The following is a 26,253-nucleotide window of genomic DNA, read 5'->3' as shown; positions in this document are numbered from 1 at the left end:
TTGTGACAGGAGCTCCAGTCTATAGCGCATGCGCAGTTAGGCTTCAGCAAACCGTTTGTCTTTTTACCTTTTATTAACTGTCTGTCATTACAACCTTACAGTAGATGTAGTGTTTCTCGTGCTAACTATGAAAAAAGACATCGTGAAATAAGCAACGTCTTTTGGATGTCAAAAATCGGACACGGCAGAGAAGCAAGCCGCCGGGAGTTTCTGTCTTTTGGGAAACCATTTTCTGATTGCCAATGCATTCTGACCCATAGGGTTAACGTTGTACGCGTCTCGCTAGCTTAACTTGGCTAGCTAAGCTACCTCGTCTGTCGTTGATGGGTTCGCTGAACGAGCTACACCTGCAAGAAACAGCGACTGTTGCTTTGTGAACAACATGGACACGACCGAAGAAGGTAAACAGGGGTGTCTTCGTGTCTTAATTAGCGTTTCTTAGCATTTAATCAGAGTAATCATAAGCGCATCATCGAGAACCACACCAAGCTGAGCTGGCCTGCTATAGATCTTAACCATCTAACATTCGACAACATACGAATTCACGATGCCGAGTAAAGGCTACTCAACAGTATCATGTATCTGATGGATTTTAAATAAAAAGAACGTACTACGACGAAACTGTAGTACGGTTTAGAAAGTGATGTCATCAGCCGTCCGTTGCACAGTCGGTGGTCACTTCATTAGGCACACCGTCTAAATTATGCAATTGCAATATGTGAAACACACCCATAACAATTGACTCACTGATGACCAGGTATTTATTCAACAATATATTCATTATTGCGGTTGTTGTCAGTGCATCATACTGAGCGATAGTAAGTGAATGTTACTGTCAATCAAAGGAGTAGTAACTGGATGTTCTGTCAGGTCTTCATTGTGCATTTGTACCAAATTAATTGTTCGATGAGTGGATATTCTCACCTCGTAAAGCTGTACAACGCGGTCCGCACTATTAAATAACCCAGTCCGTTTTACAATGTAGTGCAAGGATCCACCAATCTTTTGAAACTTAGAGCTACTTTTTGGATGCTGATTAATGTGAAGGATTGCCAGTTTGATTCATGCATTGATTCCCCCCCGCCCCCTCACAAAAAATATTTAACAAGGAGAGACATAAATATAAATATGCAACACTCTTATTTCCATTAATGTCGGCAAGTGTTTAAATTTGTTTAATGATCACTTCTACAATGTCCCATTGCTAGTGAGGTATTTTTAGAACATACACATGGTATACTCATGTGGTCCATCCACCACTGGTGCAGGCAAATGGCGTCTAAATTATTACAACCCATATCTTTCCTTTTTTCTATTAATTGTTTTTGAATCATCTTTCCTTTTTCCTGTTAATTGTTTTTGATTCTACTATTGAATTGAAAGTAATCATTTTGTCTATACTCTCTCAGCGGATATTTGTCGTGTCTGCCGCTCCGAGGGGACCCCAGACAAACCTCTCTATCATCCTTGTGTTTGCACCGGCAGCATTAAGTTCATTCACCAGGAATGGTAAGTGAAAATGATCAATACTCAAAAAGAATATGACAAATCAATTTGTTTAAATCATGAAGGACAGCCTGAGCAAAACAGACAAAACATATTATTATTATTATTTTTTACATTTCAAAAGAAGTTCAATAGCATTATTATGACAGTTTCTGATGTCATTTATACTAGGGTGTGACCGATTAATCGGCCGATTATTGGCCTTCAAACATCAGCCAAAACAATCGTCCAGTTAGGCCAAATGGCTATATATTTTCCCCTTAAAACGTTATCATCGAAGAAGACCGAAGTTTCCGACACTGTGAAAGTACCCCGAATGCACCATTTTTCTTGTGTAGTATTAGCAACTAGCAAGTGTGTAGCGTATGTTATTCTGTTGTCCCTAAGCCTCCTTTAAGATGTTTAATGACACCTCAGTTGGAGTTAACTGTAAAACTAAACACACAACGTTAAGAATCACATCCACTGTATATTTAAATACAAAACATGCTTCCTTTTAAACATTGCTAGCCTAGCACTAATGCTAAAAGCGAAGGGAATATCCCATTTAAACGCTAACAAGTAAGTTAGCATCGACTTCGGGAGTGTTTTCCCTTCAAATTAACGAATATCCACACACAAATCTTGTGGGAACGCATACCCACAGATGAGATAACACTACGCAAAGGTACAAATTATTCCCAATGTGTGAAAAACGAGTTATTTTATAATAAAATAGTGAAAATAATACAAGATAAAAATATATAAAAGAAAAGGTTAATGCTTTACAACTGTTGTAAACAAGTAAGATTGTTTTCATTATTGACACATAAATCTATATAATAACCTTGTATACTTCATGAAATTTGTTGATAAGGTCATACTATGGACTTGTCATTCAAAGCAGAGAATCTTAATAATAGTGAAAGTTTGTGCGTAAGTGACACCCATTGAAAAGGAATTGGGGAGAGGGTAATTTTATGCATTACATATATTTTTTAATAATCGGCTGATTATTTTTCTCCTGCCAAAAATCGGTATCGGCCTCAAAAAATGCATATCGGTCGGGCCCTAATTTATACAATGGAGCAGATGGTCAATCACACAAAAACAAAATGAAAACACCCAGTCGGACGGGATAATTTACATGTAATGGTCTTATTCATCCTATGTATGAAATACTGTACCTAATACTAATACCTATGTTTTAAAATGTTATTTTTTATTTAGACATTAAAGTTGGCTGCGGCTCAGTGACACGAGGAAAATATAGATCCTAGTGTCAGAGTAACTGTTTTAGATAATATCTTACTTGAGCTATTTTTAGTGTCATTATTTAAGGATTTGTGTTTCCCCTGGATCTTTAAGCCATTAGGTAATGATCAGATCAGGTTTATGGTCAGATTACTACACAACAGTAGAGGATAAACTCCAAAAGGATTTTTCATTTTTGTAAGGGACTTTGAATTTTGTTATGTCAGACCGGGCAGAAGGAAAAGTTTTGAACATTATTGTTATTGTCGATCGTAGCCAGCATAATGGAAGACTAGTCAGAGAACAGGTTTTCCTTTTCCTAATGGTTAGATGCCACTCACATTATATAATTGAGGTGTGGAATTGTCAATGTGACAATCAAACCAGCCCAAACATAATGTGTTGTGTTCTCATTGTGTCCTGTTCATGACAGATAAAAGGGTGGGGCTGGGGGGTATCAGGTGGATAACTGCTGTATAGAGGGGGAAAAAGCCTGGATGTTTCTGGGCAGTTGTTGAAGCCCACAATGAATGTATTTGACTCTAAAGTCACCCCACTAGAACAACTCAAAGCGGAACAATGTTTTTTCTCAAGTTTTTCCAAGTTAAACAATGCAAATAATCTTGACCAACATTCCCAGTCATACTTTTTCATTGTTATTTTTGTAGGTTTTTTGTAGAGTTCTCAAAGACACTACTAGGAATTGAACTTTTCTACTAATAGAGATGACATGTAATTTATAATTTATAATAATTTTCACCTTCAAAATTTTGTTTTGCAGTTTGGTCCAGTGGCTGAAACACAGCAGGAAGGAGTATTGTGAATTATGCAAGCACAGATTTGCATTCACACCAAGTAAGTGCTTGCGGTCGTAGTCGCTCGCCCTTTTTGATGTATAAAACAGAGCCTTATGTTTCTCACATATGCTATATATCTCTATGACCAATTTTAACTGCATATACTTGGGAACAGATTCATCTCTTAATGCATATTTTTAATTTGTCGTGTTTGGCATGATACTTAGCAAATAATTATCTATTAGCTTGTTAGATAAGTCCAAAAGTCTAATAAATGGGTTATTTACCACTGTTTAAAATTCAGTTGAAAGTGCTTGGCAAGCGTTAGAATCTTAGTCACAAATGTGTATTAACAGTTAATAGATTTACAAATTTGAATATATAATAAGTGTGTACCTTTTTACAGTCTACTCCCCAGACATGCCGTCGCGTCTGCCCATTCAGGACATTTGTGCCGGCCTGCTGACGAGCGTGGGCACAGCCATTCGCTACTGGTTCCATTATACGCTGGTGGCTTTTGCTTGGCTCGGTGTGGTTCCTCTCACTGCATGTGAGTATTCCATGTAGAGTTAGTCCGTGTTTGCCTGGCCATGCACCTCTCTAAATATTGTGGCTCAAATTAAGACGCGCGGAAATGACCACACAACTAGCATTATGTATTACCTTGTGTTTGTGGTTTAACGAGAGTCAGAGAATTTCCATTTTGCAACCATCATATAAAAACATGTAGATAAATGATATTTTCCCATCTTTGTCAGGTCGCATCTACAAGTGTCTTTTTACTGGCTCTGTGAGCTCACTTCTGACACTGCCATTGGACATGCTCTCCACGTGAGTGATGATCATAACAGCATTTTGCAGCTGCAGCAGCATACACACTCGCAGTAACACTAAATACAAATACGGCACCACCATTTTCTTTATGCTTTTCTAAGCAGAAAAAGAACTTGCCGGTGCGTAATTGTTTCATCTTTTTGTCCCTTCTGCAGAGAGAACCTGTTGGCTGACTGTCTACAGGGCTGCTTCGTGGTTACCTGCACCCTGTGTGCATTTATTAGCCTGGTGTGGCTCAGGGAGCAGATAGTCCATGGTGGCGCTCCGCAGTGGTTAGAGCAACACCAGCCTCCGCCACCCAATGCAGCCGGACAAGCCAATGAGGTGCCTTTCTTAACTCTTTTTTTATTCAATTTGCTATTTATTTTTAAAGCTGATGTGCGGAATGTTCGTAATAGTGCAACACAGGATTCTTGTCAAATCAGCCATTATGTCATTTCAGGCACAAGCGGCAGGCCCTGGAGCAGCAGATGAACCCCCTGCTAACCAACCAGCTCCTGCAGAGCCACCAGCCCAGAATGAGGCAGAGCCGGAGCCCCCCGATCCACCAGAGCAGGGTGACGACCCCGAGCTGGAGGAGGAGGAGGGAGTCGCTGCTGAAGATGCCGACCCAAACAATGGAGCACAAGGTACAAGTATATTTTCTGACCCGTTAGATGTTACATAAATGCATGTGTCCTCTGTTATTCTATTAAATGTTGAAATATATCCTGCAGATGACATGAACTGGAACGCTTTGGAGTGGGACCGAGCAGCTGAGGAACTCACCTGGGAAAGGGTAACTGTGTATTACATTGCACCTTTTATGAAATTATATTGTTTAAAAAGCATATTAAACACTCATATTCTGTTTGTTTTGTTTTTTTAGATGCTTGGCTTGGATGGGTCGCTGGTTTTTCTGGTAAGTTGTATCCATATTCCCTAAAGCAGTGATTCCTAGCTACTGTGCCATGGCACATTAATGTGCTGTGAGAGCTCCTCAGTTGTGCCGAGGCAATTTTTCTAATGAAAAATATGTGCCTTCACTCAGTTGAATTTGGTAAACACTGCCCTACTTAGATGTAGTTCCATTTTCAAAATCTTTCTACGTCATGGCTTCTGTGTTTGTTCTGCAGGAGCATGTATTTTGGGTGGTGTCTCTCAACACACTCTTCATCTTAGTGTTTGGTAAGTACACTGGTCAATATTACCAGAAAGCGTCTTCATCAGAATCCATCAACTGTGCCAAAACTGAAAATGAGGTCTTACTAGTTGCCTAATGTTTGTGCAATAATACATTGATAGGTGTCTTAAAATGTTTACTCTATTTTGTTAAAAAAAAAAAAAAAAGTTCATTGGATGTACATTATTTTGAATGTCCTACACCCTGCTCTGCTAACCGCTCTGCTGTGTTTAAATAGTTAATGATCCTAAATTTAAAAAAATAAAAATAAAATAAAAAAGATGTGTGATTGTAGTGGCCACAAATTATTTGATAAAAGGAGTCATTTGACCATATTCTATTTTCATAATCATGTCAATAATTGCTGTCCACCCTGTCATCATGGGCTAACTGCCTCTTTGAGAAACCCACCGGTTTTGGTAGCATTACGGCCAGCATTTTATCTTTCTGCAATGGAGGCTGAAACATTGGACAGTTGCAAAATAAATGTTTTAACAATTCGGTTTTGTAATTTTCATCATTTTATGTGCGTAGTTGCGTAACATACTGATAGTGAAATATCAAACAATACATACTAAACACTTTGAACTATATTTAACAGTACACAGTCGTCTTGCTTACTGAATCATGTTGCTGAAATGCTAACATTAGCCAAAAATGTCCACCCTGTCATGATCAACCCTATCAACAAGTTCACATATTTTGTTGTTTACGTGTACATCATCATTTAGCAGTCGATAACATCTACTTAATGCAATTGAACAACAGTTAAATGGAAAATCTAAACTTTTTTGGGGAGGTGTACAGGAAGTCTGAAAGGCACTTTATTGTGATACTGACTGTCTCCAGTGCAAATATTACCATACTAATGTGTAAAGCCTTTGCATACCCTCTAATATCTGTATCTCTCTCCTCTGACAGCATTTTGTCCCTACCACATTGGACATTTCTCTGTTGTGGGTCTTGGCTTTGAGGAATATGTAAGACATTGTTTTCTTAACCTAAATTTAACAAATAAATTATTATGTTTTTGACTGTTCTTAATATTTTGTTTTAGGTTCAAGCTTCCCATTTCGAAGGTTTAATTACAACCATTGTTGGGTACATACTGCTGGCCATGACACTTATCCTGTGTCATGTATCCTTCCACAGCACATGCACAATGCATATTAAAGATGTGTTTATGAGTTTCTGGTGTTGGTCCTTAACTAGGATCTTTTAGGGATTGGCTGCTCTGGTCCGGTTTCAGCGCTCCCGACGTCTCCTAGGAGTCTGTTATATTGTTGTCAAGGTAAACTGTCAGCAGACAGTATGCATTAGTTTCACTTGTAGAGGCTCACAGTATTCTTTAACTGTTAATCAGTGTCTGAATATAACCTGCCCTGAAAATATTAACTGATAAACTTTTCTTTTTTTTCCATTTATGATGCAATTATTCTTATTCCAGACAACATTCTTCATTATTTCATTTCAATGTTAACTCTTGGTTATAGGTCTCCCTGCTGGTTGTTGTAGAGATTGGTGTTTTTCCACTGATCTGTGGCTGGTGGCTTGACATCTGCTCTCTTGTAAGAATCTTTTTGTACAGTTCATTCATCTTTGTGTTCAAGCACGTTGTGCCATTTTACGATTTACTATTTGAAGTAGATTCAATGAATCAATGAATTTTCTTTTTTTCTTTGTTATTCTGTAATTCAGCTCGATTAAAAAGATAAAATAACCTAGAAAGAACTGTTAGGTTGAGTCTCGACCATCACTTTTTATTCTTGGGCTTGTTGATTGGATAATTTTAAGGCCAACATAACTGTAAATGTTGATATTGTTGTTTAGTTGTTCTCTTTCAACATGTTCAAGGGAAAAGTTTTTAAAAAAGCACACCACACTTTTTTAAATGTCCCTAAGTAAACCTGACGTCAACGACAAATATGCCTTTGCTGCGTGGAATCAGACGCCTTTTATCTTCATCAATTTGTTATAAATACAATGTGGCTTGTAGTCCTTATAATTCAAAACAGCACTATATAGCTAGATTGAATGTACAATGTCCAAAATAGACATTCTTCTTTGAGATGAATAAACAGTGTGTTCATAAGATGGCACTGACACTTCTTAAATTAGACTTTTTCATTCCTTTTGTTTTTCTATTATAGTAGATAATGATTCTTTTAATCATATATATTTTTAATTTATTTATGGACCCATATAGCAGTATAAAATAAATTACGGTAACCTTTATTGAACCAAAGTACACATTTTACATTAGAAGCTGACGACACCCCACCAAATAAAATAGCCTCACCGGATACCATCACCCTCTTAAAATAATTGCCGAAGTCATTTTTTTCCCCCAAAATTATATATTTTTTTGCCTCCTCATGATGCACATGGTTAAATTGTTTGTGTTTCTTGAAAAATCTGAAAAAATGACATAGGCGATTATTTTAAGAAGGCGTCGATATACCGTAAGTATATTTAAGTAGGTATGTATTCCCTCACAGATTTATTTGTAGGCCTTTTTAGCTGGACCAAAGCTTTTATTCTGTTGTATAACTGGCAACAGGTGGATATACAGGCTAGTTTCATCTTCTGCCATCCAGTTGAAGAGTAATTAAGAGTCATTAGTCTGTTCATCTATACTCTATTTGTCATAAATAATTATCATTTCATTTGTTTGGATTTGTAATAAATACATTTGCAAATTTGGCCCAAGTAAGATACATTTGATCATTTCACACTCCACACCCTCTGACAGTACACTAATGTACTGCTTTACAGTGTTTGGGGAATTGCTTTGAATTGTTAGTCACCTTTTATCAACCTTTGACTCGCAGGAGATGTTTGATGCTTCTCTGAAAGATCGAGAGATGAGTTTCAAATCAGCACCTGGCACCACCATGTTCCTGCACTGGCTTGTTGGGATGGTCTACGTCTTTTACTTTGCTTCTTTCATTCTACTTTTAAGAGAGGTAAGCCCATTTGAAGCAGGCAGGTTATTCTTGACAATGGAAATAATAGCATTTGCTAACTTTTTTCCCCCCACTCAATTTAACTGTCAGGTGCTGAGGCCTGGAGTGCTGTGGTTTCTGAGAAACCTCAACGACCCAGATTTTAACCCAGTGCAGGAGATGATTCATCTTCCCATTTACAGACACCTGCGGCGCTTCATTCTGTCAGTGGTGGTGTTTGGTTCCATTGTGTTGTTAATGCTGTGGATGCCTATCAGGTTGATTAAACTACTGATGCCCACCTTCCTGCCATACAACGTCATGCTCTACAGGTAGACCAACACTGGTTGCGTTTGTTTTCTTTTCGAAATTTGTTGTTGTGCCAGTTGTTGTTTTTTGCGTTTTTGTTGTTTTTTTACAGTAATTAACTCATTCACTGCCATTGATGGCTATAGACGTCAAAAGTTAATTTGAACTATTTCTATTATATTTAACATTTCTTTTCCACTTTTGTTAACAAGAGTGTGGACAAGAGTATGAAAACCTTGATTTTTTTTATTGTACATTTAGAATAGATATAACATTTGTGATTAATCGTGAGTTAACTAGTGAAGTCATGCGATTCAATTACGATTAAAAAATTGTAACCGCCTGACGCCCCTAATTTTTAATAATCTTTTCTTTTTTTAAATTGCATCAGGCAATTAAAATTCTTAATTGTAATTAATTGCATGACTTCAATAGTTAACTCACGATTAATCACAAATGTTATATCTGTTCTAAATATACAAAAAAAATTTTTAGGTTTTCATACTCTTGTTAAGAAAAGTGGGGGGGAAATGTTAAACTAATAGAAATAGTTCAAATAAATTTTTGACGTCTATAGCCGTCAATGGCAGTGAATGAGTTAAGATGTTGGACTGCAGCTATTGAACTTTCTATATGTACCTTGATACATTGTTGAAACAGCCTTTTCTGAACCTTTCTCCCTCAGCGATGCCCCAGTCAGTGAGCTGTCTTTGGAGCTATTATTACTTCAGGTCGTGCTGCCAGCTTTATTGGAGCAAGGGCATACTCGCCAGTGGCTCAAAGGCTTAGTCAGGGCCTGGACAGTCAGTGCTGGATATTTATTGTAAGTTCCAAAGCTGGTGTCCTGCTTCAATGCACTCATCACATTTTAATTTCCAACTATGATTTTTATTTTTTATTTTTTATTTTTGTCATCTGTGTCATTGCAGAGATCTCCACTCCTACCTTCTTGGGGAGCAAGAAGACATTGATGCTAACCAGCCCGTGAACAACAACAACAACCCTCCGCCGGGGCAACATAACAACAATAACAACCCGCCACCAGCAGTTGGCGAGGGGTTGCACGCGGCCCACCAGGCCATCTTACAGCAGGGCGGGCCAGTGGGCTTCCAGCCATACCACAGACCTCTCCGCTTCCCATTTAGAGTGAGATGATCCCATTTTTCCCTCTTTTTTTTTTTGTGCTGCTCCATAGTAGTTCCTCTGTAATTACGACAACAAGGAACATGTGTCAAATTTAACCTCAACTACAGTTTTGCACGAGAGGAAGAACTCCCTCATTATTTTCCTTAAAATTCACGAGGGCGTGTTTCCCAGTGGAGTATTTTTAGTTGACTTATTTTCAGTTGCTCTGTACTTTTAAGACATTAACACTTAAAATTGCTCCTTCTTCCTCTAGATTGTGCTACTGATAGCATTTATGTGCATCACCCTGCTGGTGGCTAGTCTTGTGTGCCTGACACTACCAGGTGAGAGATATAGCACGGATAGCATTTTTCTTTTTTATACACTTATCCGCACCCACTGACCACAATTGAACGTTCTGTCTATTTATAGAGTTGTGTGATATTTGTACAGTTCTATCTTTTGCTTAAGTTGCAATTCATTTCCTCATCCAGGCCACAGGACCACCTTTAAGTTGAAATAATTAGGAGATACTGAATTTAGTTCTTTTTTTCTTTTTTCTTTTTTTTTTTAACTAGTGTTCACCGGACGCTGGCTGATGTCCTTCTGGACTGGAAGCTCCAAAATTCATGAGCTGTACACAGCAGCTTGTGGCCTGTATGTCTGCTGGTTGTCCATCCGCGGAATCACAGTGCTGCTGGCTTGGATGCCCCAGGGACGCACTGTCATTGTTCACAAAGTTCAGGAATGGACATTCATGGTGGGTGTTAGGAGGAGTGTATTTTATTTATACCATATTTAATTGGTCCTGCGTTTATTTAACCTGCCTGTTCTTTTATGATTATGAGCGATTCATCATGATTGTCACTGAATACAATTTTTTTTTGTATAGATCCTTAAAACCCTGGTCGTTGCTCTGCTGGTTGCTGGAGTCATCCCACTGTTGTTGGGTCTGCTGTTTGAGCTGGTTATTGTAGCTCCACTCAGGGTGCCTCTGGATCAAACGCCCCTTTTCTACCCCTGGCAGGTAATTTTCCTCGCACGATTAAGAAAATATCTTTATCAGTGATCTCTGATGTGCCCCCCCCCCCCCTTTTTTTGTAGTATAGCATCATGAATCATTTAAGTTGTTTTGTTTTGTCTACAGGATTGGGCTCTTGGAGTGCTTCATGCCAAAATCATCGCTGCCATTACCCTGATGGGTCCTCAGTGGTGGCTAAAGACTGTTATTGAACAGGTAAATGTTTATGTTTTTTTTCAATTGGATAATCTGTTTCTAATAGGGGTGTCAAAATTAGTGCGTTAATTTGAGTTAATTTAAAGTTTCTTTAACGCCACAAATTTTTTTAGACGCACGGTTAATAACTGCCCCTTACTTGGAAAGCCTGTACTGGGGGAATGCCAGTCTAAATGCAGCAGAAACATCCACGTCAAAATTTAGCAGTAATAAATTGAATAATAATAATAATGCATATATTTGTGGAGACTGGGGTCAAGCTGTATTTTACAAATTTAAAAATGTGCAGAATTTCACTAGTTGCTGCATGCTAAAGATTGGATAGTTCTTAATGCACTGAGCTGTCACCAATGTCTTACAAATGCAATTATGCCATCTAGTGGCAGAAACATGACCTCAACACAAATCAATATCACACTTGTTACAATGCAATACATCTTTTCAATTTTAACTCAATGTTCTGAATTATGAAATGACTTGATGACTAAAGGATGCAGCTATATTTCTATGAGTTTAACATTTTTTCTTTTTTTATGTTAACAGGAGTATGAAAATATTTGATTGTACATTTAGAGCAGGTATAAAATTTGCAAGTAATTATGAGTTAACTATTGAAGTCATGCGATAAATACATTTAATAATAATGCATTTATTTGTGGAAATTATGGTCGGGTTGTATTTTACCATTTTTCAAATGTGCATAATTTCGCAATTGACTTCATGTTAATTATTAGATAGCTCTTAATATGAAAAGAAAAAGGCACTGAGCTGTCACCAACTAGTGGCAAAAAAATCCTCAAGACAAAGCAATATCACACTTGGTTTTTACATTACATCTTTTTAATTTTAACCCAATTTTATGAAATTACTGTATCGATGATTAAAAGATGCAGTCATATTTCTATTAGTTTATAAATACAAATTACGGTTTATACGGATATAAAATTTTAATCGCCTGGCACTCTAATTCTTAATGATTATTTTTTTGTGTCATTGTAGCAATTAAGTTTAATTTGTACTGGTGGTATTTTACGCCCCCTTCCAGGTTTACGCCAATGGAATTCGCAACATTGATCTTCATTTCATCATCCGTAAACTGGCAGCACCAGTCATCTCCGTCCTGCTGCTATCTCTGTGTGTGCCCTACGTGGTTGCGGCTGGGGTGGTGCCTGCTGTTGGTGAGTGTCTGGACTCTTAAAAATGCTTTGGCCACTTAAGTCGAATGAATTTATTCATCACATATTCTTTCTGTCAAACTATTGTTGTTATTCTTATGGTGTTATATGTTGCTCCCATAGGGGTGACCCCAGAGATGGAGATTTTAATGCAGAGAAGAATCTACCCTTTCCTCTTGATGGTGGTCTCACTTATCGGCATCCTGTCCTTCCAAATTCGACAGTTTAAACGCCTTTATGAGCACATCAAAAATGACAAGTAAGGATGTTTTAGTGTAGTAAGTGGTGTGCTTTTTATGAAGTATTTCTGTGTTCTGTGTTGAAATTTGATTGACAAATTCATAAAATCATTTTTGTGTGCAGGTACCTGGTTGGCCAAAGGCTTGTCAACTATGAAAGGAAAGCAGGAAGAGCAAGCTCAGTGCCCCCCCCGAACCCTATCATAGAATAGATTTTCACCCATGACCCTGCATACATGACACCCCCTCGCCACTTTTGATTTGATCAGTCACTGGATTGTAATCCTTTTTAGAATCTCCATTGCATCTTGGTTGATTTCATCATGGATGTTATTCAGTCCCCTGATTTCCCTCGAATGCCCATCACAGTTGGCAAGGGAAACATGTATTATAATCACGGGACGCAATGTAATCTCCTCAAACAGAGTGAGTGCGAGAGGAAGGGTTTTCTCACCTTGCTTTGGAAAGTGCTGCCTGATAATTGTACATGTGTAAATACTTTGAATGCAGATTTTGTCTTTAAAAAAAAAAAAAGAAGACATGGGAAAATGTGATTACCATTGTACATCTTAAAAGTGTATGCATAATTTATTAAATCAAACCAGCAATTTCTTGTTGTTTTTATGACAGACGTCATGTGAGTGTAATTATGATTTGACATCAGGATGTGCTGAGAATTTGCATTGTTTTGCCAACTTAAACTAGCACAATGATCAATACGCAACAGGAAGTGGTGGTGCAGAGAGAATCAAGAAAAATCTACATTTCTCTGTATCTGTACCTACAGTATTATTGGCTGTGTCAAACTATCCTTTGCATATAGGTAAAAGGAGAAACTTTGGTACCATAAAGTTACATTTCAACTGAGTCCACCAGAAGGAATCAGAAGTTTTACTATAATAAATATGCCCCTCCACCCACTCCATGCCCTATAAAGCCAGCTCTGTTTAGCAGTTACATCGCAGGTGTCAAACTCAAGGCTCAGGGGCCAGATCTGGTCTGCCACATTTTATGTGGCCCGCCAAAGCAAATCACGTCAACTTCCATGATCCTTGCGAAATGCATCCTTTCAAATTGTCATGCGTAATATATAACTTGAGATTTTGCAGGATTTGTATTATTTTTTAAAAACTTTTTTACAATAACTTGAACAATAAGTGAACAAATTATTATTGATGTTTGATTTTAGAACTACCTGGTAGTAGTAACCATTAATGTGTATATGTAATACGATGAGGTAAGGCTGGGCGATATGGCCAAAAAATAAAATCCCGATTTTTTTTCTTCTTCCAGTCATTCAGGACGATTACGATTTTAATCTAATAAATTCAGCAAATATTTCATTTAAGTGTGCAAAATGTTCAGACAACAATAATGTATACTGACTCTAAATCAGTTTTAACATAAACATAACATTCATAGTTAGCAAAATTACAACTCACAGAACCTAAGAACAACACCGTTTAATAATCCAGAAGAAAAAATTAGATTTCACGATTTATCAAATTTTCAACGATTCAATTTTCAAAATGCCAAATTAATCAAATTCATTCGGTTTATTGCCCAGCCCTACGATGAGGTAATACCTCTCCCCTTTAAGGGAAGCTACAAAGTGGTCCACGACAAAAAAAATAATTTGTTGCATTAGTTTAACTTTTTTTTTTCTTAAGATGTGTTCATAAGTACTACATTTTATTTATAGCACAAACTAATTTGTTAATAGATGTAAATAAAAGTTTTTTAAATAGTAATAAATAACTGTTAATGGTTTACTTTATTAAATCATTGTTTAATTAATAAACTTAATTAAAATTTAAGCAAGCAATAACTATGACGTACATATTTTATGTTTAGAATCAATATTTTTCCATACAGATGTTAACTTTTTTTTCTTTTCTTTTTTTTTTACCTTGCCCATATTAACCCCTGAGTTACAGAGAGATTTTCGATCGGTAAGTATAAACTGAGCTATATTATCTTCGTTAAGATCGAATTTTATTATTTGAACAGTGAACTTAAATTTGGTGTAAATTATTTTTTTTTAAGTTTGATTCTGTTTACTTTCTACAAAATTTAAACTATAAAATAATTTCCTTTTTTAATTAACATTTATTGAACAGAAGAATCATTAAAATATCAGTCAATCCAATTTACACGTATCGAATAAAATATTAAAATTATACCCATTCAATGATTTCCGGGTTGTGGAGCTTCATTCTAATGATGTCACACGCAGACACTCCCTTTCCCCAGTAGAGGGAGAAAGATGGCGCCCACTCACGTTCTGAGATGCTGTCAACGGGGACTAGCATGGATACCTGTGATTTTTATTGCTATGGTCGTCTGCTGGTCTTATTATGCCTACGTGGTGGAACTTTGTATATGTGAGTAGATCGCTTTACTGCCCTGTTGTGTCCCCGTTAAGCCTTTTTGTTCCCGCTGTTTCCATTGTACTCGCTACAGTGCCACACAAACAGGCTGCCGCTGTTTTTGGCCACTAGGAAGTAAATGGTCTGCAGCCCAATAATAAAACTGGCAAGCCTCCTGATATAGCTAATTAGAAAACCGACAGCTAGCATTATTTTGAGTCGATGTATTGTTTAAGTGATAAACATGCTTTGGAGCGAGACAAACTTTCCCCGTGTGACGTGCATGTTAATGTCTTGCTAATAGTTTTAGGTTCGAGCTCAGTGAGGAAGTGGGCATCATTTTATTGCTTCATTTGGTTGGCTTGGCAAGCACTTGCTTCGAGTGTGTGCCTCTATTAAATGTTAATTGAAATGCATTTAATGGTAGTTTTTAAATGTAGTCAAACTAAAAATCTTAAACATGATTACACAATTGAAACATTTGAAAAACAATTGGGGGGAAAACTACTGCCAATGTGGAGTCTGTATATGTGCTACCCATTAAAAGTCGCTGATCATTTTGATGCGTTCAACAAACTACATTCCTAGAAAATCGAAATCACAATGTTCTATGGTGACCTATTTTTAGAACAAGTCCAGAAGCTGCTCATGTGGTCATTGTGGGCCACCTGGTGCCCACAATGTTGATGACCCCTACATTAGACTACATCGTTTGGTTTTTGATACCTACACAAGTGAAATATGAATGTCTCTAAAGTTTTGCAGCTTGTCATCTAAAGCTGGAAAATCATTCCACTGGATGCAACTCGGTCTGCTGAGTAAGAGAGTCAAAGGCAGTAAAATAAAACACTCTTTCAACGGCGCTCTAAAAATATGTGTGATGGATTACACAATGTCGAATCTACAATGGTGGTTATTTATGTCTATTTTGTTGTCTCTTACAGTCACCATCACTAGTATAGGAAAACAGGGTAAGATTTGTTTATGGGCTTTATCTTTTTTTATGCTGAGTCTCTTTTATTATTTTGCTGGCACACCTTTCTCTCAGGACTAATATGGATACTTTTTATGTTTTCCCCACAGTTGTTTATCTCATCTTCTTCCATCTCTCCTTCATTATGTTTGTGTGGTCTTATTGGAAGACCGTCTTCACAAAGCCTGCAAACCCTTCCAAAGAGGTACTGTGTGGTCCAGAAAGACCCTGCTGTGCTATGGTCAGGTCAATATTCTAAAATGTCTTGTTTTTGTTTTATGCTCCCTCTAGTTCTGCTTGCCCAAGGCTGAGAAGGAGCGCTATGAGAAGGAGGAGCGGCCAGAATCCCAGCAGGAGATTCTGTGGCGAGCGGCCACCAGCCTGCCGCTTTACACCCGTACAGGAGCAGGAGGTGCGCAAACACCTTACGTCTTTTTTTTTTTCAGCAGAAGGGGATGTAAAACACCCCAAATAGACCCCCGACTGACATAAGTTGTGACCCCAATTTTGATTTTGTTGCAGCAATTCGTTACTGTGACCGCTGTCAAGTGATCAAGCCAGACCGTTGCCATCACTGCTCCGCGTGCGACATGTACGTTTTTAATCATCAGCTTGCATGGGGAAAAAAAGAAACTTTTTCGCTTGCATATATGTTTCATCTGCCTCCTCCATTTTTTTTCTGTTTCATAGGTGTGTGCTGAAGATGGACCACCATTGTCCCTGGTACGCAACTGTCAGTGTTTATTCCATGCGCCAGCCACAAATCCAATCCAATACAAAGAATCAAAGTTGGTGAAATTTACTCCTTAACAACGCGTGCTAGCTCTTAGCACAAGGAAATGAAATAGTACCTCTTATTTCCCATAACATGACTTTTATAATCCTAAATTTTCATACATATATCCCAATTTTTATTTCATTTGTCTTTTTGGAAATTTTCAATTATTTTGAGAAATTATTATTCATGTTGTATATATTACTCTTATATAATTATTATTTCTGAATCCATTTTGTACCTGGAAGTGTCGCATGAATTGAAAGCTGGGCATGCGTGAAGTAAATCGGACCAATCAGAAACGACCTTTCAGGTCTTTTGTTTTCACCATCAGACTAGTAGGGATGTTTGATACCCCTTTTTTCAAACCGATATCAGTACGAGTAGTGTACTCGACTCTTTACGACTCTTTAGTAGTCATTGATACCGATACTAAGTTTGTACCGATACCACTAGTATTTTTGAAACATAAAATTTCCCCCATAAAAAAACAAAGACAGATCATTGGAAAGAAAGAACTATATGCAGTATCACAGTATAGAATTTTCCTTAAAACGGTATGAAATTAATGGCAATTTTTTGTTCTTCTAATTTCTAGTTCCTAATTTTTAAACGGCCACAAGGGGCGGCCGATACTGGTATCAGTTGCTGTGGTCTTGAAATTAAGGTGATATCAGCCCGATACCAATTCCTGATATCAGTCCTTGCCATGAGGGATTGAATTACAGCTTTTGTTGGTTCATACACTCAATAACAAATAATTTTATTTAAAGGGGAAGTCAACCTTGAACATTTCTTGACACGTCACTCGTCTAAACATGACATTTTGATTAATATCACATTTGTGGAATATGAGTTATGCAGCAAAATCCAGCCATTTTTGTCCATCTCGGGGTGCGGCCATTTTGACACTTGCTGTCAGCTGAAGATGACATCACAGTTGCTCAGGTGAGCAACTATGATGCCATTTTCAATTGACAGCAAGTGTCAAAATGTCTGCTGCATTTTGCTGCTTAACTCATATTTCACTAACGCAATATTAACCAGAATACTGTATTTAGACTAGTGGGGCTGCATAAAACATATTATTGTCAACTTTTTAGGGGGGTTGACTTCCCCTTTAAATCTGCTGCTGGAAAGAACCCCAAAGCTTTCTGCTGATACCCGAAATGATGCGGTTTTCCTTGTTTTGCACACGGCAGCCAAGCAACGCAATACCCGTAGCACACGTGCGATCAAATAAAATAAATCAAAATCTGTATTCTGTAAGTGGCGGCCTATTATTATGACTGTTTGATTAAATAAAGAACAATGCAATCATTTGGTGCCGTTTGGTACATTTTTAAACTGTAGATGCTTACAATTTTGTGGTGCTTCGGTCCAGTCTGACTTTAGCGTGTCTGCGTTTCTCCAGGGTGAACAACTGTGTGGGGTTCTCCAACTACAAGTTCTTCATCCTCTTCCTGGCCTACTCGCTGCTTTACTGCCTGTTCATTGCAGCCACTGTGTTGCAGTATTTCATCAAGTTCTGGACCGTGAGTAATGACACACTTTGGCGCCGTCGTTTTAAACCTCCACGTACACCCTGACGAGTCGGCTGCGTGGCGTTGAGTTGCCCCCGTGTCCTCTGCCCATCCGTGTGTGTTACCCTCGCCAATCTGAGCAATTCATCTGATCCGCTGCTCCACCTGTTTCTCCTTTCCTCTCTTCTAACTTGTTTGCCTTTACCTACTGTTCTTTCTATTTCTCCACCATCGTTTCCTACCTGTTTTCCCCCAATGTTGCTAACGAATCTGGTTTCTGTTTGTACTAAAGCTTTGCCGGAGAAAATCGGCTGAGAACTGCCCAAAGGTAACACGGTCAAAGCATTTGGCTTTGCACCACCTCACGGGTCATCTATCGTCTGTGTGACGCGTGCATGCTGTGTTCATCCCTTTGTGTCTCTAACCCCACCAGTGCCACCACCAATCATTTTCCTCCATATTACTGATGCCTTTCTCGTTTTCCGTCTCCCCCCAGAATGACCTGCAAGAGACTCACTCACACGCCAAATTCCATGTCTTGTTTCTCTTTTTCGTGGCGGCCATGTTCTGCATCAGTATCCTCTCCCTCTTCAGCTACCACCTGTGGCTCGTCGGAAAGAACCGGTCAACTATAGGTAACACCCTTTTGTCCTGAAAGCCATCCGTTCTTTTTCAGTATCACTTCAACTTAATCGACTCGGATCAACAAACAACCATTGACAATGTAAAGACTTCAATTAACCTACTACCATCCATATTTCATGGATTATTAGAATGATTTCAATTGTGACCTGATGATATTAATTGTGTGTCAGAGGCGTTCAGAGCGCCCGTTTTTAGGACCGGGTCCGACAAGAATGGCTTTTCGTTGGGGTTCTGTAAGAATATCGCACAGGTGTTTGGAGACCAGAAGAAGTACTGGCTGCTGCCAGTCTTCACCAGGTATTTTAATTGCCCCTTTGTCTCGTTACTGTTTGAAAAAAAAAATCTAGAAAAGCCATTCTATAACCGTGTCCATTTGCATTTGCGTATTGCTTGTGCCGACTTTGTCCTCGTTTGTTGCAGTCAAGGAGACGGTCTGACGTTCCCCACACGTCTCGTCAACGTCGACGTAGAGCAGCCGACAGTCACCTTGCACCCAGAGCCTAATAAAAGGTGATCAATCAGAGGCGAGAAAAGTTTTTTTCATTGAGGTGTCAGGATTCATGCAGTCGTTTTGCTTGCAGTGAAGTGACGGTGAGCCCGTTCAGTGAGTCACAGAACCGCCTCCTCAGCAACGAGCAGAACACCAACAACATGGTACAACATGCGGCTGATAATCCCATCAAGTCAGGTGAGTTCCACCAGAATGCAGAATAATGTAAGTGGGGACACACACACACCAAAAAAAGTATGTGAGCCCTTTAGAATTTATTGCCTTTCTGCAGAAATTGGTCATAGACTGTTGACTGATCTTCATCTAAATCAGAAAAATAAACAGACGCGGCTTAAAGTATTACCACTAGGGGTGTCAGACACTTACATTTTTAAATTGTAATTAATCGCATGACTTCAATAGTTAACTCGCAATTAATCACAAATTTTAGATCTGTTCTAAATGTACAATAAAACCTACAATATTTTTTTTTCTAAGTGTCATACTCTTGTTAACATAAAAGTGGGAAAAAATGTTAAACTAATAGAAATATGGCTGCATCTTTTAGTCATTGATACAGTAATTTCATAATAATTCATAGAACTGAGTAAAAATTTGTGTGATATTGATTTGTGTTGAGGTCATTATTCTGCCACTAGATGGCATAATTGCATTTGTAAGACGTTGGTGACAGCCCACTGCATTTTTCTTTTCATATTAAGAACTATCTAATCTTTAACATGAAGTAACTTGTGAAATTCAGTAAATTTTTTAAATGATAAAATACAGCTTGACCCCAGTCTCCACAAATATATGCATTATTATTCAATTTATTACTGCTAAATATTGACGTGGATGTGTCTGCTGTGTTGCAACTGGAATTACACCAGTACAGGCTTTCCAAGAAAGCGGCAGATATTAAGTGCGCGTAAAAAAAAATTTGTGGCGTTAAAGGAACTTTAAATTAGCGCACTAATTTTGACACCCCTAATTACCACACAAACAATTACATGCTTTGAATGGTAATGTTTGAGATTTACTTATTTAACCTAAACACGGCTATTATTCTGAATCCAACTCTAAGTCTTTGTTGCACTCACCGCAAACCAACACGTCTTCCTGTTTGGTTTCACAGCCCTAACTGACAGCACCACCGTCTCCATGGAGAGTGAATCCTAACCAGGTGATTTGTTGTTTCTACATGTAACGATCAATCTAGCGATTTCGCGCCACCTGATTGGCTGTTGTTGTCCCACACCGCCACAGGAACGACTCCTCAATCGTCCAGTCTGATGCCTTAAAGCTGTGCGACACTTTCGCTCATCACCATGGTGACGGCCCCTCAGTGCAACCTCAGAGTAACTATGGAAATGCATTCCTTTCGCCTGTCACAGCACAGAGCCGCGTCCTCGGCATTGGCGTTTTTCCGCATGCAGCAGCACCAAACCCCCTTCCCCCCCACACACACACTCTTATTTCATTGATATCTGTATTGGACTATTTTGGTTTGTTGATTGAGGAAATCCTTTGCAGGAATTACGTGCTGCTTTTTTTAGATTTGTATTTTTTGGTGCCAAAAGCTACCTGGATCCACTTTAAGATGGTCTCATAGGCACAAAGCTGCAGTCAAAAGTGGGAGAAAGTCTGGATCATTACCTTTTTGTTTTCTGTGAAGAATCTAATGATGGGACTATTGTTTTACTTCTTTGAACTGTCTTCTTTGAAGATATTTTTTTAATGTAAAATATTTCCCAGCACAGATGTCCCAGATGTCTGGATCACAGTGGACTGTTTTTGTATGAGCACAAAATGGTGCATTTGCACTGCAGAGGTCATTGATGTCCATCAAACACTGCTGCTTGTTCGAAGTTTAGCAAGTCAACACAACTTGAATGGATCTTTCATGTCTGTCTGAGTGTTTGGAATGTGCAACCTTGACTTAGTGTTTTTATTCATTCGCTCATCCAGAATTTTTCCCTTACGTTCTGTTCCGCCTGCAGTGCTCGACAAATTCCACATTTATTGCCAAAATAAGGGCTGAACCAGCAGGAGCTCAGACTTCTGAACCACAAGTGTTTACACCACCCTTAACTTTACCTTCCTTAACCTTGGTGGGCCAAACGACATAAAGTCATGACGCTTATTTTTAGAACTGGACCTTTTGCCTGCTGTGTTGTCTCACTCTGACCAGCAGATGGCGACAGGGCTTTGTTTTTGCCTTCATTGTCTCATACTAGAAATGTTTTTAGATCGTGGGGGAAAAAAACATGTAACTGTAAAAACTTGAGGTCACCAAGTCAAATGTGGCCTCATCTGCTTGTCCGAGCCTTAGCTTGTGTTTTGGGGTGAATTGTCTCGTGTTAGTGGCAGCACAGGGAAATCTCACAGTATCTCAACTGTATCGTGCTATTTTTCTTCTTTTATTTTATTTACAGAATGTTATTTTTACAATGACAAAGGAATTCTGTTCCACATATGCAACTTTCCTGTTCCTGCTCACGCACACGTAATTAGCATGTATGTCTGATCGCATCATATTTGCATCTCACGCTGTACACGTTTACAGCCATTTATATATTGTATAGAGTGACCCGTGGTGTTGTACATTGTTTTCTATCATATCTGTGCTACATGTAAACGTAACAGACAGTATGTGATGACAGAGAGTTGACGATGCCTGCTCTCTGGATTTTGTTTACCTGTTATTGTTCAAACAAGTGGCAAATAGTCATTGGAAGGAAGGTATGGGCTTTGTAACACTGAAGCCACATTAAAATGTAAAAAAAAAAAAAAAGTTCCTTTACAGGCTACTCAAAAACAAGCATAATGGAGCGAGAACTTTTCCACTAATGACCATTTATTCCCAACATTCGGACCTATCATCCTCTTATTTTAGAAATGGCCTCTAATCTTTTTCTGGGCTGTTGGGCCTTGAGATTGACGCGCGTGTGTGTGTATTTTTGCACTGTGTTGTTTTGTAATATTATCGTCTTGAGAGAAATGCTTCAGTGCAGCAACCTGTTTTTTTTACATACAATGTGCATAACGCCAGACTAAAGCCCGTAAGCATGGCGCCTCATTGTCAGAAGATGTGATTTTAGCCGTGTGTTAATGTGGTTGAAACTGAAGGTGCATCATGTTTGAAAGCAGCTTTACTCTGGTGTGTCCTAATAAATGAAGCCATAAAACCACAAATAGCATTCATTTGTCAATTTAGTGTGTTCCATGATGGCAGTTCCATGAGACGTTCTCAGGGTTTTGTCCCATTATAGGCAAATGTTTTATAAATACCAACGAGCGCTCTGTTTGGCTTCCTTTGCTGTCACAGTCTTCTTCTATCCTGCACAAAAAAAGTTTGGCAGGATTCTCACTTTATTCTCAGAATTCTCACTTAAAAGTCAGAATCCTGACTTTAATGTGAGAATTCTCAACTTTATTCTCAAAATTCAGACTTTATTCACTTTAAAGTCAGAATTCTGAGATTAAAGTGAGAATTTTCACTTTAAAGTCAAAATTCTGAGATTAAAAAAGGCATAATTCTGAGAATTCTCACTTAAAAAAGTCAGAATTATGCCTTTAATCTCAGAATTCTGACTTTAAAATGAAAATTCTCACTTTAATCACAGAATTCTGACTTTGAAGTCAGGATTCTCACTTTTTTATCAGAATTCTGACTTTAAAGTGAGTGAGACTTTAAAGTCAGAATTCTGACTTTATTCACTTTAATGTCAGAATTCTGAGATTAAAGGCATAATTCTCACTTTAAATTAAGAATTCTGAGAATAAAGTGAGAATCCTGCCAAACTTTTTTATTCTCTCTTCACTGGCCCTAATCCTCTTCTGTTAAAAAAAAAAAAAGTGAAGAAAACTTATATTTTCACTTTATTTCCCAAGTTGCAAAATAACCTAAATGTTAGTGACAGCTCTTAGTATGAAGCAGTACATTCCAACTGCCGATTAATAATCATGAATTTATTAGCAGTCTCTTAAAACTCTGTAAAGTCAGGCTTTTTAAAAATGTGTACCTAATGTTGTGGCTGCTAAGCGTACGTGATAACGTACAGTAAGCCAACTTCGAAGTTGAACTTTTTGCTATCTGTCTAACACTCAGGCCCTTGACTCCTCTTGGAAACTTGTCCAGTGAATATAAATTCTGTACACGTCAACTCCAGTTCACTTGATTTCAAAGTACTTTCATGTGTCAAGATGCATTTCATGCAAAAGAAGATGAGGGTGAAATAACCACGAAGCACATCCACTGAAAAACTTTTGCTTGTTTAACGTGTACTGATTTGCTTCCAAGGCAATGGCCTCCATGTCATTTGTTTTTTTTGTTTGTTTGTTTTTTTAGACTTGTTGAAAAGCAAACACGTAGCAAGGCCAAAGTGGGCTCACTTTTACTGAACAACTTTGGATGGCTAATCCATTAAAGATAACACAAAAATCCACCATTAAATAGTGATTATGGCGTCTTCTGTGTGTAATGACATTTGGCACTAAATCCGAACTTATTTGTTCAGATCAAGGGCCCATAACAGTTACAAGAGTGGTACTACTTTCTTTTCGAGAGCATGTATAGTCAAACATTCTAGAATTTGAAGTAAATATAGATATTCTGGGGGGGAGGGAAAGCCTCAAAACCATTTTAGCGGTTAGCAAATCCAAAGGGTTAACTACGTGTATTTTGTTTTTACTTTGTCTTTGTGTGTGTGTGCGTGTGTGTGTGCGTGTGTGTGTGCGCGCGCGCGCCATCCATTAAATACACAAACTGGCTTCACCAAACAAATGCTAACGTTATTAACATGTAGCTAAAGGCAGAGATGCTAATGACGACTAATGTAAATTACCAAATAATTTTGCCAACAAATCCTTCCTTTTCCCTCCCATGCCCAACATTATCACATGATGAGGGTTTTTATTTATTTTATTTTACTATGCAGTGGTTGACTTATTTTCATACTTGATGCTTGAGTCTTCACATTTTGTACACTTATTAAAGGCTGTAGTGGTGATAGTTAATTCAGTGATTTTACATTGCTCCCTTTGTGGAAAAAGAAAAATGTTGTGAAACTGAAACAAAGTGATAGTCAACCAGTATAACATCTGTCCAATACTACCCCAGTAATGATATACATGCTGACCGATCAGAATCATTTGTGTTAACCTCACCATGCACAACCTTAGCTACCTATAAATATAATTTATTCTCCACAAGCTAAATACACAGATAGATCTGACTGATTTGAAGCGGTGACCTTCGTCATTGCTTTTATGTTCACTGACTGACTCGATATGACTCATTCAGAATAACCACAAGCCCACATTTCAACTGATGAAATGAGGGAAATATCTGCTAATTAGAGTTTTATTTTCCACATTATGGAATGCAAGCCCTGAACATGTAAAAATATTTTCAAATTTTTCTTTAAAATTAAGTATTAAAATCAACCCTTAACATCGCATTGAACCACAAATGTTTAAAAAACAAAGTGTTATAAAGGTAAAGAGCTGCTCGGGAGATTCAATTTTTCCGGAGTGCAGCTGGTGTCACATGCTCAAAAACAAAGGTGCTGATTGGACAAAGAGCTTATCTCTGTAACTCCGATAGATTGCTTTGCCTAAAGTGCTCGGATGTCTGTCACAACTCATTTGAATCTGTATTTAGAGACGTGAGTTTGCTTTAAAATAATGGAAAGTGAAAATATATAAGTTGCATTCTCAGTGAAGGTATAAAATAGTTTCAGAGAAATTAAATTCATTTTATAATTTTAAAGTTGCTCAATGTAGAAATGTGCCCAAAATATCTTGTCATGCGTGCTTTGTTGTGTACGTGAAGAAAGGAATGTGCATTTAAAACAAAGATTTTACCAGTAATCCCCCCCCCCCAAAAAAAAAAAATAATTTGACTGATTCTACCCATACTAAAAAAATAAAAAATAAAATTACAATACAAGCATCTCACAGCCTCTTCCATAAATATGTTGTCACACCGCGGTGAGATTGTCTCGTCTAGGGTTTTTCTGTCTTGTCATTTCCTGTTTTATTTTGAAGATCCTGACTCTCCTTTCGTTTCAGGTCACTTGCTTTTCCTCTTGTGGTGTCAGTGTCAACCCTGATTTCTGATTGTGTCCACCTGTTTCCCATTACCCTCATGTGTTAAGTCTGTGTCTCCCCTTTCTTGTGCCAAAGTGTTTCGTCTCGATCACCCAAGCCCATCCACAGTCTCGGTCCACTGCCTTGCTATCTTTTGTCTCATGTGAGAATTTTTTTTGTAACTTTACATAGCCGCAGTTTAGTTATATATAGTCTTTAGATTAGGAGTGCCTTTTGTCTTTTTGTTTGTAGCTTAGATATCCATCCTTTTGGAGCGCCTTTAGTTTGACCTTTCCATAGCCTTTGTTTTGTTTCCCCTCAGAGTTAGGTGTTTTTTGTTTGTTTAATAAACATCTGCCTTGACGGCCAACCCTTTTTTTGCATCAGAGTCCTGAATTGCCACGGCGTGTCATATTATTTTGTTCTGTCAAAACGCACAAATATTTTTTGTGTGTTTAAATGCAGCATCAACCTTTTCGTTCAACAATTCTATATTTGTTTTAGCATGACAAAATGAAATTATGTGGAACAGGCTGACATTTAAAAAGTCACCATATTTTTATTTTTAGAGTGATACGGAAGATCAATCACATCAAAGGTGTGCTCAAATATTTTATATTATTTTTTTTAGTTGGAAAATCGATGTACTACATTTTGATTGTTTTAATGTTTTGGGGTAGAGGGTGAGCATTTTCATTAGGATGCCAACTTCGATAAAGTAGATGATTACATTCGATAGAGGCTACATTTATCAAATATGCTCAGCAAATCTCTATAGGGGTGACCGACTTACGTGCGTGTGTTTGTGTGTGCGCTTGTGCAG

The 26,253-nt window shown here is 38.0% G+C and overlaps 2 protein-coding genes across 3 annotated transcripts; both read left to right on the top strand.

Annotated features, from left to right (window-relative positions):
• The first annotated feature begins 4 nt into the window (after positions 1-4).
• Positions 5-13,170, top strand: LOC144040557 (E3 ubiquitin-protein ligase MARCHF6-like). Its single transcript, XM_077554841.1, has 25 exons — positions 5-401; positions 1,410-1,509; positions 3,521-3,594; positions 3,943-4,086; positions 4,295-4,367; positions 4,526-4,694; positions 4,813-4,999; positions 5,087-5,148; positions 5,239-5,271; positions 5,486-5,537; positions 6,454-6,512; positions 6,590-6,670; positions 6,755-6,823; positions 7,026-7,100; positions 8,364-8,498; positions 8,589-8,809; positions 9,472-9,609; positions 9,716-9,932; positions 10,186-10,255; positions 10,490-10,671; positions 10,804-10,938; positions 11,059-11,148; positions 12,194-12,326; positions 12,447-12,582; positions 12,687-13,170. The coding sequence occupies exons 1-25, from the start codon at positions 383-385 to the stop codon at positions 12,772-12,774; spliced, it is 2,742 nt and encodes a 913-aa protein (XP_077410967.1). The 5' UTR covers positions 5-382; the 3' UTR covers positions 12,775-13,170.
• Positions 13,171-14,782: 1,612 nt separating this feature from the next.
• Positions 14,783-22,532, top strand: zdhhc20b (zDHHC palmitoyltransferase 20b). 2 transcript variants are annotated; one of them, XM_077554751.1, is made up of 14 exons: positions 14,783-14,946; positions 15,876-15,902; positions 16,015-16,109; positions 16,196-16,316; positions 16,427-16,496; positions 16,595-16,627; positions 18,094-18,214; positions 18,495-18,530; positions 18,699-18,837; positions 19,018-19,144; positions 19,268-19,357; positions 19,429-19,535; positions 20,473-20,520; positions 20,604-22,532. In XM_077554751.1, the coding sequence occupies exons 1-13, from the start codon at positions 14,829-14,831 to the stop codon at positions 20,514-20,516; spliced, it is 1,128 nt and encodes a 375-aa protein (XP_077410877.1). In that variant the 5' UTR covers positions 14,783-14,828; the 3' UTR covers positions 20,517-20,520; positions 20,604-22,532. The 2 variants fall into 2 exon arrangements, with proteins under 2 accessions (XP_077410877.1, XP_077410878.1); XM_077554752.1 differs by lacking the exon at positions 18,495-18,530.
• The last annotated feature ends 3,721 nt before the right edge of the window (positions 22,533-26,253 follow it).

Source organism: Vanacampus margaritifer, chromosome 20 (assembly GCF_051991255.1).
Source record: "Vanacampus margaritifer isolate UIUO_Vmar chromosome 20, RoL_Vmar_1.0, whole genome shotgun sequence".
NCBI classification, from domain to species: Eukaryota; Metazoa; Chordata; class Actinopteri; order Syngnathiformes; family Syngnathidae; genus Vanacampus; species Vanacampus margaritifer.
The sequence above is the reverse complement of the archived record's forward strand: the minus strand, read 5'-3'. Positions and strand labels throughout refer to the sequence as shown.